At 43.5% G+C, this 13,727-nt stretch overlaps 1 protein-coding gene across 2 annotated transcripts in view; it reads right to left on the bottom strand.

The window, feature by feature from the left end:
* Positions 1-409: 409 nt before the first annotated feature.
* tns3 (tensin 3) overlaps positions 410-13,727 on the bottom strand; it is a 46,795-nt gene continuing 33,477 nt past the window's right edge. For both annotated transcript variants that reach the window (XM_076293558.1, XM_076293559.1), the window contains exons 17-27: positions 11,009-11,135; positions 10,085-10,626; positions 9,427-9,513; positions 9,124-9,255; positions 7,628-7,723; positions 7,154-7,231; positions 4,619-4,696; positions 4,262-4,430; positions 3,895-3,963; positions 3,233-3,262; positions 410-2,316 (exon numbers count right to left, since the gene is read on the bottom strand). In XM_076293558.1, coding sequence (XP_076149673.1) covers positions 2,175-2,316; positions 3,233-3,262; positions 3,895-3,963; positions 4,262-4,430; positions 4,619-4,696; positions 7,154-7,231; positions 7,628-7,723; positions 9,124-9,255; positions 9,427-9,513; positions 10,085-10,626; positions 11,009-11,135 — 1,550 coding nt within the window. In that variant the 3' untranslated portion in view covers positions 410-2,174. The remainder of the gene's footprint in view (positions 2,317-3,232; positions 3,263-3,894; positions 3,964-4,261; positions 4,431-4,618; positions 4,697-7,153; positions 7,232-7,627; positions 7,724-9,123; positions 9,256-9,426; positions 9,514-10,084; positions 10,627-11,008; positions 11,136-13,727) is intronic.

Here is a 13,727-nt window from a genome sequence, read left to right as displayed (position 1 = left end):
TTCAGTAGGCTTTAATTAATCCCCAACCGCCATCTCAAACTAAGCTGTCATTTCCTCCTTCACAGTGCTGCACACAGACTGATTTGAACTGGTTGTAATTCCCAAAATCACTTATTCAAGAGCATCCCTCTTTCACCCTTTCATTTCAAACCCATTTAATATCCAACACATCTGGTTTCAGAGCTTTCAGCTTCCCCTTTTCCTGACAAAATAACTCTGATTTCAAGGTTGTTTTTAAAAGCATGAATGATAAGCTTGGCAATGGACATTTCCAAATAAAGTTACTGTAGCAACATTTTTCAGTTTTTCTGAACTAATGCATTGTGTTGCAGAGGTAAAAGACCATATTGAATCAAGCGTAACAAGTTGAAAACAAATTGCATAAAGACCACACAACATGGAAAGGTCATGCTTATGACATCCCTTTTTATTTATTTACATCCATATCTTATAATGCCACTTATATCGAGTGGTTGGCCACAGTTCATGGAGATCAAGAAACACACATAGAAAATACAATACAGTGTCCTCTGGCAACTGAGCTGCAAGTTCATAGAATAAAGAATCTTAACAAATATCAAATTCCATGAATATACGCATTCATAGTCAACGCCATACTTCTCTATGGTCCCATAAGTCACAAGTATATCATTCATGAGAATATATTTTTTTTAACATAGTTTGAGACCAAGTTGCTAAAAGCTCAGTGTCCAAATGTCTGTTCAGCACATTTTCTTTACAGCAACATACCAGCCATATGCCTCAGTGAAACAGCACTGAAATATGACACATAACACCATAACTAGCTTGGAATACTCAAGCATTTTATCAGTATACATGATACATGTATGTTGCTAGCATTTCAGAACAAGACGTTTTGATCCCCATGCTGTATACTCCACTAGATAATTCTATATATAAAACTAAACTGATGCAAATGATGCCGTCTCTACAGTCGTAATATTTTCATCTTCTGAACACAGGCTCTTTGTAAGGTACGTTGTTAAAATAATACAAGAAATAATATAACTTTAGCAAATTATTAGATAAAATGCTTAAAGAGAATGAACTCACATTACAAAAACTTGCCGGTGTCAAGATTAAATCTTCAAAATATTAAGTTTGAATCCATAATTCTGTGACTAATAGCATATAATTGAGCATCATGGTTTGGGTGTATTCATGGACAATATAATTTCATCTAATCATAAATACATATACATATATCAGGGTTGACATACAAAAATAGACTTGTGTTGTTAAATTGCTATGATATTCGTGTCCTTTAATCACATCTCAAAAGCTTCTCAACAAGAAATACTTGGGCAAAAATATAGAAACTCAAATCATAAAAGAGATGTGCATATATATTTAGCCAGTTGTAGCTCAATTTCAATGTTTTTATTTACATCCTTTGCATAGATTAAGGGGAGCCTAACCTCTAGCTTTGCTCGCTGTGGAGTTGAGCATATACATGCTGTAAGAGCATTGGAGCCCGTTCTGGAACAATACTAACTTTGTTTTTGAAACAACTTTGGTTGACCGCAAATTCTGTCAGTGACGCCTTAAGAGTACCCAGAGATAAGAAGCCATACACAACGAAAATGGTAAAATGTCTCTTGTATGCCTACATTGAAGTAGTAGGCTACTTCATATACGTTCACCAAAAAACAGCACATATGCATCTTAGTTGAAAATTTCACTGACTCTTTAGAATGGACTGTTTTTTATATCACAGCATATAGTAATTTACACTCCGTTTCTTATAGTATCATTACGTTTTCTGGTGGCTATCTGATATAGCTTCAAATAGTCAGAGTTAATTCACATGTACGTACAGTTTTAGACTTTAGAAAAAAACAACACTTGGAAATGGTTTGGAAATGATCATAGTAAAATAAATATGGATTTCATAACATACTAATACATAAATATACATACATGATTATGGGTCCCTAATTTTAAAGTACAGCTTGTGTCGGTTTTGCCAAGATCAAAGTCTTGTTTACACAACAAAAAGCTCTCCCATACTGTATAACTATGGCAACTGGCCTCCACTCTTGCATGCTTTTCATAGGCCACGCATGGCCACTGGCTGTCATTTCCCAGGGAAAAGCATAAATAACCACTTTCAGCCCCTGATGACCCCTTTCATATGCACTCAGGTGACCACACTAGTTCTTCTGGGAACCAATCATGACCTTGGACACAAAGTTGACGATGGCACTAGCTGGTTGCTCCGGGTCGTGCTCAGCAAACAGGTGGCACACATTGTCCATGGCACTTCCTGTCTTCCTCGCCACAAAGCCAAATATCCTGCAACACAGGTAGAGGTCAGGTAGAGGTCAGGAGAGAAGGCCATTGTAACGCTTCAAATTAATTGAAACACATTCTAGATGGATACAGTGCTGGCCAAAAGTATTGGCACCCATGCTAAAGTTGACTGAAAAGAGGAATATAAAATCATCTTTTGGAAATTGATCTCAATGCCTTAAGTGAAAAATGAGGAAATATCTAACCTTTAAGGACACCAATTTTCTTAGTGAATGAATAATGTATCATAAATAAATAAATGTTCTTCCTTAAAATACAGGGGTCATAAGAATTGGCACCCCTATGTTAAATTCCCATAGAGACAGGCAGATTTTTATTTTTAAAGGCCAGTTATTTCATGGATCCAGAATACTGTGCATCCTGATAAAATTACCTTGGCCTTTGGAATTAAAATAGCCCCACATCATCACATACCCTTCACCATACATAGAGATTGACATGGGTGTTATTTCAGTTGCTCATTGAGCTCAATGCAAATCAAACCAGCTAATAGGCTAACTGAAATGACACCCATGCCAATCTGTAGGTATGGTGAAGGGTATGTGATGATGTGGGGCTATTTTAATTCAAAAGGCCAAGGTACTTATGACCCCTGTATTTTAAGGAAGAACATTTATTTATTTATGATACATTATTCATTCACTAAGAAAATTGTTGTCCTTAAAGGTTAGATATTTCCTCATTTTTCACTTAAGGCATTGAGATCAATTTCCAAAAGATGATTTTATATTCCTCTTTTCAGTCAACTTTAGCATGGGTGCCAATACTTTTGGCCAGCACTGTATATCAAAACACGGTATATAATATTCACTCCATGGAGTGCATCTAATCATGTGTTGGTCTTTCCTCATAGATGCCATGTGAATATGAATTACTAAATCATGGTTAAAGAACTCACCTTGCTGAAGCACAGCCATCTCTTTTCCACCTGAAAGGCAGGAGCAACATCAGTCAGTATATGCAGTCATTCAGGCCAACACTGGGCTGTGGACATTTGATCTACTCCCATCACCACATACAGTGGGACAGCCATTTGTGTTTAAGCAATAAGCCCCGAAGAGGCCATAGGTTACAGGGATTTTAGCACAGCTATGGGGTGTTGTGCGTGTCATGCCTAAACCCCCCTTAGCTGTTCTAACATCACTCTACCTACGGACTAGAGTAGCTTATTGCTTTTCTAAAACGGTTACTAAATATACCTGGGAAGATTTCACAAATGATTTATTCATAGATAATCAGTCGTCCACCAAAAAATATACTCCCTCTATCAGAATGGTTGCCAAGCAACATTGAGACACAGCAACTAACTTTTGTATCAATTTGTGGTAGTGCAGTAATACAGAACCAAATATGGCCAATGTGAAAGGTTATGCTGGGTGCTACATCGGCATCGCACAAAATTCAACCAATCATAATTAAGGACCGGAACTATCCGTTTTAAAATATCCATTTTAGCACACTGTTACACATGCTTTTTGGCCATGCACCAATTATGTTTCCTCTTTTCCCGACAAGCTCATTTGTTTTTGAAAGCATGAGGGTCAGTAGGCATGCACTCACTTTCTGTCTTGGGGGTCCAGAGCACAGAATATCACTGTGTTCACTGCATAGTGTCTCCTAAAGAACAGTCTGAAAACAGATGAGACAAGTCATTAGAACACTTATCAAAGTATATCAAATCTATGGGAAATATAATGTTGTAGGTATATTTACATCTGTCTGTATCTGCATCTACATTTGAGTTTGAGAACTACCGTCTCTAAACGCCACTAAAATCCAAATTTTGGTCTCTCTTAGCTCCTGTGTGTGTGTGTGTGTTGGGGTATGTAAGCGTATGGGGGTATGTAGACCGGCATTTTTCAAGCAGAAATGCTGGTGTGTGTGTGTGTGTGTGTGTGTGTGTGTGTGTGTGTGTTGCGTGACTCACTTCCTCTGATTGTCAGTGAGCGTGATGCCCTGGGAGGACACTTTGAAGTGCACCACAGTGGAGGTTGGCAGCGGGCTCATGCTGAGCACCTCCCCCGTGGCCTTCTGCACCGCCTGGCCGCCCGTCAGAGACTCCATCTCCACCGAGCCCAGGAACCACACGTTGCACGCTGGGGAACCACACAACAAACACAGCTGATTGCTCCAGCACAGACAACAACTGACAAGCTCACACGGGACGGACACTAAGCTCTTATCACTGACTCAAGAAACAGCACTAAGTCATGAGTGTTGCTGGACTGTCCAGAGAGAGTTGACTGTGGGAGTGTAGTAAGTGGTGGTGTAAGGGGACACCTACCTGCCCCTTGCTTGAGGAGCTCTGTGGCGGAGTTGGTGATGGACTGGGTTGTGGTCTCTACTACGTCCTCCAGGGGATCTGCATGGGGTGGGCCGGAGCGGGAGTGAGAGTCACATCAGACAGTTAAACCAGAGCCTTATAGATAGAGAGTTGGGTGTTCAAAATTCGTTAAGGTCACGTGGTTCATGTAGCCTTCATATAGTTCCCGGAAGCGATTGACAATGGATTAGAATGCATTAAATAGGCTACTGTTCAATAATAGACAGAGACACGATTTTGGGTAATTGACAGTCAATAAATGCATTGATATACAATATTTATAACACAGTGTATTTGTTGTGTAAACTGTCTAGTTATCCTACCATTACAACAATATTAAATTAAATTCCAGACCTTATATCTTAGCCTGCTAAATATCGGAAGGTGACATTTTTTCTCCCTTTTACGTATGTGTCACTTAATATTAGGCCTAATTTCTGTACAAAACCAAGACGGGAGATTCTTTAGAAAACGCTTTGCACCCACCCAAGTGTATCTAAATTAACGTTATTGTTATAAAAAAATGACCTTGTGCGTAACTCGAAAAGCTGTAAACAGTTTTTTTGAGACTGTAGCCTACAAAAGGGCATGGAGCTCCAGTGAAATTTTGATTTTGCAACTAGAAACTGTAACACAGCTAGTCTAACATTAACTTGTTTTGAGTTTTCTCCCCAGCGTTTTCTCTGGTAGCCTAGTCACTGATCTGAGCTAATGAGCCTATCGTCGCGGGAGAATAAAAAAAAGTTTTTTTTAACTCCAGTGTATTGGTGGGCATGTTAAGTTAACCGTGGCATTACCTACACACTAACCCCATGGTAATGCGAGTGATCATAATAAAATATAAAACGTGACATGTAAGTCCTTCGATAAATAATCAGGCTATGAACTCATAAACATGAACATCATTTAGCAGCTAGTCATCGTTTGTCATTCACCGTGCTGTGAACAGCATTAAGATGCTAGGCTAAAGAGCTTATTCAGACGGGTGAGCTCCTGGGAATGGTTGTGCATCGTGTCAGAAAATAGCAATTTGATCAGTGATCATGCATCATATGAGCGCAAGCTTGGTTTGAAACTTGTGGGGATTTTACACGATCTTTCATCACTGGGCTAGTGTGCCCTGCTGTGTTACTATGACCGTGCTGAAGCTAACAGCTGCAGCTCCCTCAAATAGGTTCTCATGCATATTAGGCTAGCTTTTGCCAATGAAAATGAATGCAAAATAATAATTAAAAAAAAAAAAAACCCAGCCCTGCTCCTAACTGAAGAAACGTTTACGTTACCAATGTTAACAACAAACTCAGCTTCACTGCTGCAAGTACAAAGTGGCTTTAAATATGCTTCACCATATTTAACTAACCAGCTAGCTTTGTGATAACAAAATCTTACCTTTTATGTGTTTAGTCCACTGAGTTATCCACATATCAAACGATTAAATCCACAGTTATGGAGGAACTGTTTTGGGGAAGCAGTTGCCCTTTATCCCACTTTTGCTGCCCTTTTTAAAATTAAACCACTTCCATAGCCTAGATGAGCATTGCGCATAACGTTACAATGTTGACATGATGATAAGCTATAAATGCCCAAGACACATCACGTCATAAAAGTTGTAGCTACAAACACAAACCCAAAAACTTAATGACAGCTTGTTCGTGGTGTAGCCTAGTGCTGCCTAATTGAATTGAAATGGGATAGGCAAGGTTTATCTTGTATTAGGTTATTATGTGTGGCAAATTTATTGGGCTTTAGCCTCTTTTAATTTAGCCTATTTGATAAGGAACTGATAAAAACGGAGCATAGTCGATACATAAATAGTTATTATAATTAGGTTATTCATATTATTACTTTACTACTATTACTGTTATCACTGTTATTATTATTCGGATGAGCCAATAATGTAAATCTGAGTCTGAAATGTTGGCTACAAACAGTCTATAGTGCTGTAACTGCACTGCTGCTATTATTAATTGTTAACTTCTGGGAACTATTTGAGGCTTCCATTAGCCGCCATTGTTGGAAAAAAATGGAACATTAGCGTCAATGGAGATGTCGCAACTCTCTATCTATATGGCTCTGAGTTAAACAAGACAGAAAAAAACCATGGAGATACATGTGTTTCATGGATGTGTTGGTGGCTCATTACACATTTTAAAGTACATGCAATAATTTCTTTTCAGTTTCCAGCTCTTTTCTCTCTTCAAGGGACGTTTGTTTATAGTGATACGATACAACATAGTGATAAATTCTTTGACATTAGTGGAATAAAATATGAATAATTATATAACTATTAACACTATTAAGACAATTTTTTCAAAATTCAACCAGCATAATCTGTGCACTAGACAAAACTCTTTTTCTTTTTACTGAAAGCCCAGAGCTTGAATGTGTGCTCTGGACTCAGAGCCATGAATCCTTTGGGACCCTGGCCTGTTTATTTGCTCTCCCACAATCACGTGTGTCTGCCATCGAGCAGCGCTAATGGGGTTGACCTCTCACCTCTGTCCGGGATGATGAGCTTGCAGGGCAGAGCCAGGGGCGTGATGGAGTGCTGGCACACCAGGGCGGTCAGACTGCCTGAAGGACAGATAGGTCACACATGTGGTTCACTTGTGCGTTCACAAACTACATGTCCCTCGTCTACCTAAAATCCATATCAACCAACCTTAGATCCTGGAGTATGCCATTACAAACCATATATAGCAAAACAGCTCAATGTCTGCACTCCACGGGGTCTCTACCATTGACTGTATATTATTATATATGTTTATGGTCTCTACACACAGCAAGCCAATGTGACAGTGACACTAACAGACCACAAGGGGGCTCTCTTTAGCAATACCATCACAGAGACCTCAGAAAACATGTGCTATGATAGGTGAGTGCAGCCAAACAGTGGCTGTGGCTATGTATCCTCATATCAGTACAACTTCAGGCAATGGAGACTGGGTGAGTAACAGGTGGAGAACTTACCAAAGTAGGGCTCATTGGGACAGCCCTTCAGCCGCACGCCTTTCTGAGTACACTCAATGAGGAAGTGACGAACAAGCTCATTGGACAGATCTCCTCCTGAGAGAAGTGGGGGTGAGAGAGTCAACACATATATCTATATTTTTATGTCAAAGCTCAGTTAGCTTTTGTGATTCAAACAGTGGGAAAAAAGCAACATGAATCTGAACTTTACAAGAACATGAATGGATTTGAAACACATAAAATGCATAAAAGGTTACATCATTTAAGTTGCAAAGCGTAGATAAACAATATGTTACTTGGCAAAGGGTCGTCTGAAAGGCTTAAGATTTCCTTGGAAAGTTCTCAAAAAGTTATCCCCCCAAAAAACACACACACACTCACTCACACACACAGACAAAAGGCCAGCGATAGAGTTTCAGGTGTGTAGGGTGTGAGCTGTGTGTGGGGTATGCACTCAGAAGACATGGAGCCTGTGTAGTGCTGCTTGAGGGGCCAGTGTCAACAAAGGGCCTGTGAGCTCTGAACTGGACTGGTCATTATGGGCAGAGCAGCTGGGCAGTGGCACACAATGGGCACCCAATGCTCCCTCCTGTTCCCCTCTGACCCGGCCGAAAGGGAGAGAGAGAAGAGGAAACTGATCTGTTGCTATCACCATGAACAGGCCTTTCAACCTCCCGGACAATGTGTGGTAACTCCAAAGCATTTCTTTATTTTTTTAAATGAATAAATAGTAAATGTATTTTATGATAATAACATTCCTTTTGCGTAAAATAAAAACTAAATTTCACCTAAACATGTTTTTATTGTAGATATGAGTGTATTCAGAAAGAAAATTCAGTTCAATATTAATATGTAAATAATATTATATTATGATATGTCTCCAGGTTACTTCTGACACAATCTTAACAGATTGGTCATGTTATACTATATGTCATAAATAGCGACCACTCTTCAATGACAAGGTTGAACTTCAGCAAATTCAGATTTATGAGCTAAAAAACTAATTGAATCCTTTTCCCCACTTGTTGCAGTTAATCATTTCAAGACCTCTTTTTGTCATCGTGCCGTCACCATCTTGCAAACGTGTAATGTTATCTGACTGACTCAGGCAGCGTGATTGAAGCTAGGTGAGCTGCATTGTAAAACCCACAAAGACTTCCAAAAGCCTGGCCGCAGGAAGCATACCATATCTGCCCTCGGCCTGAGTGGGTGGTGGCGGTGGGGGCGCTGGTGATAGGATGGGCTGAGCGACTGGGTGTATGGTGGGTTCACCTATCACATTCCACTTCTGGCCATGGGTTCATGAGGGGGTTCCGTGTAACGTTAGAAGGCTTTCATGCCACTTGAACAATTCCCCAGATACTGTAAGTTTGCTCCCCTGGCTAGTCCCATTGTGAGTAGAGAAGGTTCTGGAAAATGTCACCCACTGTACGCCTGTGTGTGTGGTGACCCTCTTCCCAAAGCCCATCCCTGACCCCTCTGCCGCCCACGCCTACCTTTCTTACTCTGCTGTAGGACTGAGGGCGGGGGTGTGGCCACCTTCATGGCCAATCCGTACGCTCCTCGGAAGGAGTGGCTGTCTCGCACGATGAAAGAGCCCGGTTCTTTGTCCTTCAGGACAGCAATGGCTAGACATTGGGCGACAAAGATAAGCTGATCAGTTCCGTTCAAGCATTGTGTTTGAGTTCAAAGGTCCCCAGTTCTTTGGTTATATATAAACATTACTCTCAGTTTTAGCTTCCATGCCATTTTGCTCTATACAGAAAGTCCCAGTACAAGTGAAAAGACCAGTGTCTCACCTTGGTCCCGCGCGATGTCAGGCTTATACCAGAATTTGGATGTATCCTGAACAAACTTCACAGTCACTTGTTTGCTTGCCAGCACATCTGAAAGCAGTCAAGAGATTTCATCATCACCACAGCATTGCACAGCCAGGCACCTACAGCCAATCCTAATTTCATACACATGTGTTAATCTTAATTTCATCCACATGTGGCTTCAACAAGCTACCACTACAAAAGGGTCCTATGCCTATATACTATGACACCATCGCAGGTTCCCGCAAGCAAGCTGCCCTCTGAAGCTGAGAAAATATCAGAGCGCATCGCATGTATGTCCATGTTATGAAGACTGAAACTACAACTCCAAACTGAAAGTAAGCTCACACATTTCACTTATCTCTCAGTGTTTTTACCTTGATCATCAATTTACTCACACTGCACATCACTGCTGTGCAAAAAGGGTTTTGTGAAAATTCAATTCAAAAGCACAATTAACCGGAGAGCTGTGGTGGCAAGTGGCTACCACACTTGAATCCTGTGCACATCTCCCGATCCCACCATAACTCATCATTACCACTTGCTTCACTGATTATCTGAATAAAGGCAAAAGCCCAAAAATCTATTTAAAAAAGGATTACTGTGGGGTTGGTGAAGGTGAGAGTGTGTGGCTGTGTACCAGGGAGAGGTGAGGAGGTGCCCGGCGTGCCGCGGGCCTGCATCTCGGGCAGCACGCTGGGGAAGGGGATGCTGAGCGAGCTGCCGCTGTGGGGGCTGGAGAAGCCGCTGAGTGCCGGCGAGGCCGAGCCCAGCGAGTGCTCCCCGTCCGACGCCCTCCTCTTCTCGGGGAGCAGCGGGGGCTGGTGCAGGGGCTGCTGGTGGAGCTGCACGCCGGGCGGGTGGGCCTGCTGGTGCAGCTGCGCGCTCAGGCCCTGCGTGGCCTCCACCAGGAGGAGGCCCGACGCGGGGCCCAGGTCGGCGGGGGTGGCCAGGCCGTCGTGCTCGTCGAAGCTGCGCGCGGGGCTTCGGCAGGAGGCGTAGCGGGCGGCGCGGCTGCGCTGGCTGCCCCGGGGAGAGCTGTGGGCGTTGGGGGCAGGGTGAGGGTGGTGGCCCGGCGGCGACGACTGGTGGTGGCTGAAGTCGGTGGTGCCGGAGCGCTGGGGGGGCAGGGAGGCCTGGCGGCACAGCAGCGGGCTCTCCTGCCACGGAGACTGGACCAGGCTGGACAGGAGATCAGAGGAGAGGGTCAGGGAGCAGACGTAAACTCACCTCCCAAACCAGTACTGATGCTAGCGCAAGCCTATTGTTAATGAATCAAACTGAAACAGAATTGAACTTGAATATACTGTAGATATCGCACATGACGAAGATCTCGATGTAGATCAGGCCTTTGTCAGTCAAACATAACCTCCTCATGAGCTTGTATTTATGAGTTTAAAATCTAACAAACTCACAGACGTGGGCACCAAAAATAGGCACACACACACACACACACGCACACACACACACACACACACACACACACACACACACACACACACACACACACACACACACACACAGTGATACATTAACTGCAGCATAAAGCTTTAAAGTCACATACTTGTCTGTTCGGGTCAGAGTTCCCCCGAGGGTTGCGGAGCGACCAAAGGTGTGGTGGCAGGCTGGGGAGTGGTCAGGCAGGCCTGGCTCTGTGGCGTGACCCATGATGTCTGTGTAGACCCTGGAGTCTGTGGACAAGCATACCCAAACATGAGGCCACAGTGTCTCCACATTCTCAGACACACACAGGCAGAGATTACATTCATGTTTTAGATGCCTTTCTGTGGCAACCTGTCCATTCATATACAGTATGTATCCATCTCTGCAACAGATCTGTGATAATCAGCCATTTATTTAAAGGCTTAACCTTCGAAAGCTCACAAAAACAACAACAACCGCAACAACAACAAATCACTGAGATTGAAACTCTTGATCTGCACGTAACTAGTGAGAGGACAGCCAGTCAAACAGCATGACACATGTGCTGACGTCAGGCGCTAGCAGCAAGTCCCGTCATGACGCCACGGCACGACTGCCCCTTCCTGTGGTCCCTGGCCAGGAAGTGCAGTACACCAAACTGCTGACTAAACAGCGTCCTCCTCAGCAGCCCTGCCCTGCACCCCCCCCCCCCACACCTCTTCCTCCTTCTCCCTCTCCTCCTCCTCCTCCTCCTCCAGCGCAGAGGCCTTGGCCCAATGAGCTCGGGCGGTGTGCGAAGAGAGAGAGAGGGAGCGAGGCACTGAAAAAGGGCTCTGGGCTAATTAAGAGAAAGCTTTTATTTCATCAATCTCCCACTTGGCATTTCCCACAGGTAGCTCAAACCAGCGGGCGACAGCCACTCACTCATTCACCAGCTCCACGGGGTTCACGAGTCAGGGGTCTTGTGCGACCTGCGTTTTTTGTGCAGTTGTCCATGTGTGCACACATGCGCTTCTGTGAATGTGTGTGTGTGTGTGTGCGTGTGTGTGTGTGTGTGTGTGCGTGTGTGTGTGCGTGTGTGTGTGTGTGTGTGTGTGTGTGTGTGTGTGTGTGTAAGGACAGGGGCCTCTCGTGCATTTCTGTCTGTATTTGCTTCTCTCTCGTTCCAAACCCGGGCGCGAGACTGAAATCCCGGGGCCCTGCGCCTCTGCCCGTTGTCCCAGAAACGCTTCAATGGAGCCTCTGTGTTTCCATCACAGCGCCTAAGAGTTACTCTCACGGCCGCCATGACCACAGACCAAAGGGTCAGGCACGGACAAACACTAGAATATGGGTCACGACAGGAAGTATCACGGGAAGTAGGACACTGTCACTCAACTGTGACAAAGCACTCACTTTCTTTGAAAGTCCACACAAAACTGAGGATACTCTAAAGCCCCACAACTACTCATAGTTAACAATGTGCAAAATATGAAAACACGCCGCAGCCTGCAATGGTATTGCGCCATTCTTGATCTTGATATCACAGTTCAAAGTCAAAAGTTACAAAGGTTAATATACAACAGACCAAACAACAAGACAAGACCAAATATCAGATGTAGTCAGAATTCCTGCACATCCAAGTTGAGAAAATGAGCAGTTGGTGAGTGGGGTCTTTTCTACATAATGGTCACAAAAAGCTTGGCCGTAAACGAAGAGCCAGTGTGAAACACAAAAGCATGAGGGCCTGGCTGTGTGAGAGTGAATAAAGGAGACTCCTACATATATGAACAGTTGTGATAGTCCCCACATCTTTTCACTGACCACTCATCCATTGTTCAAATGTCCCCGCAATCTGCTTCCTCCAATCAGTGGCTTTAGCCAGGGGTCAACAGAGCACATATGTTGACCCTTCCCTTCACAAAGCCCTGGCATTTTAATACGTCCATTCGTCTTCGGCGGCCCGGCCTTATCTCAGCAGCAGGACAGAGCAAATTGTTCTCTTGGCCTTAAGGAGGTATATCAGATAGGGAGTAGATCTGCTGATCACCCCCTCCCTCCCCACCTCTTCCCAGTCGTGCATGTGCTACCAAAATAAATAGGCATGCTATTTTGGGTCACATTGTCCAATTCAGTTGTACATGTAACATCTGATTGATGTGGGAGGCAAACGGACGTAACTATAGCAAATATAGATCTATGTGTACAGGCAGATCTTTGTTAAATCGGAACTGGGGTTGGGAGGTGGGTTGTAAGACACTGGTCTAAACCCACTGATCATCTGTGGTCTCCTTATCTAAAGCTTCACGTTTGTGTATTGGTGATTCCTAAATCAAGGATTCTTGAAGCCTGGCCATGGTGAAGAGTGGTGGGGAACAAACTGTTTTTGTACTTAAAGTCATCCAGCAGGGTTCCACGATTATTTTCAGTGGACGCCAGATGTCCGTGGCATTTCGTTTCAATGCCAACCTTGCGGAGGCTCTTTAAATTAAAAACAGATTTAACCGATCTGACCGAGGTATACGTCTGTCAATGAAGCAGAAATATCACAGAACTCTCAATTAGCCAGGCATTCAGTAAAAAAGAAAACCATTCAGGCCCGGTCAAAAACAGGGTGTAATCGGAACCATGCAAACACACACGTCCTGGGACACATTCCAGACACATTCCACACATAGCCTGTGGGCAGGGAACCAAACGCCAGGCAAAACACAAACACGCACCAGATGACTCGAGTGCAAACGCTGTCGTTATCAACTGTGCTCTTCCCTAAGCTGAACAACGCCACAGAGCCATACATAAACACATGGCCACTACATCCTCACCTAAAGAAAAAGGTCATCGATTCAAATATTCACAGATTCACTAAATGGCTCCAGGCT

This window comes from Alosa pseudoharengus, unplaced genomic scaffold, assembly GCF_046254945.1.
Source record: "Alosa pseudoharengus isolate Yale_2024_CS ecotype anadromous, Long Island Sound unplaced genomic scaffold, YU_APseudo_1.1 YU_APseudo_1.1_scf_2, whole genome shotgun sequence".
NCBI classification, from domain to species: Eukaryota; Metazoa; Chordata; class Actinopteri; order Clupeiformes; family Clupeidae; genus Alosa; species Alosa pseudoharengus.
The sequence above is the reverse complement of the archived record's forward strand: the minus strand, read 5'-3'. Positions and strand labels throughout refer to the sequence as shown.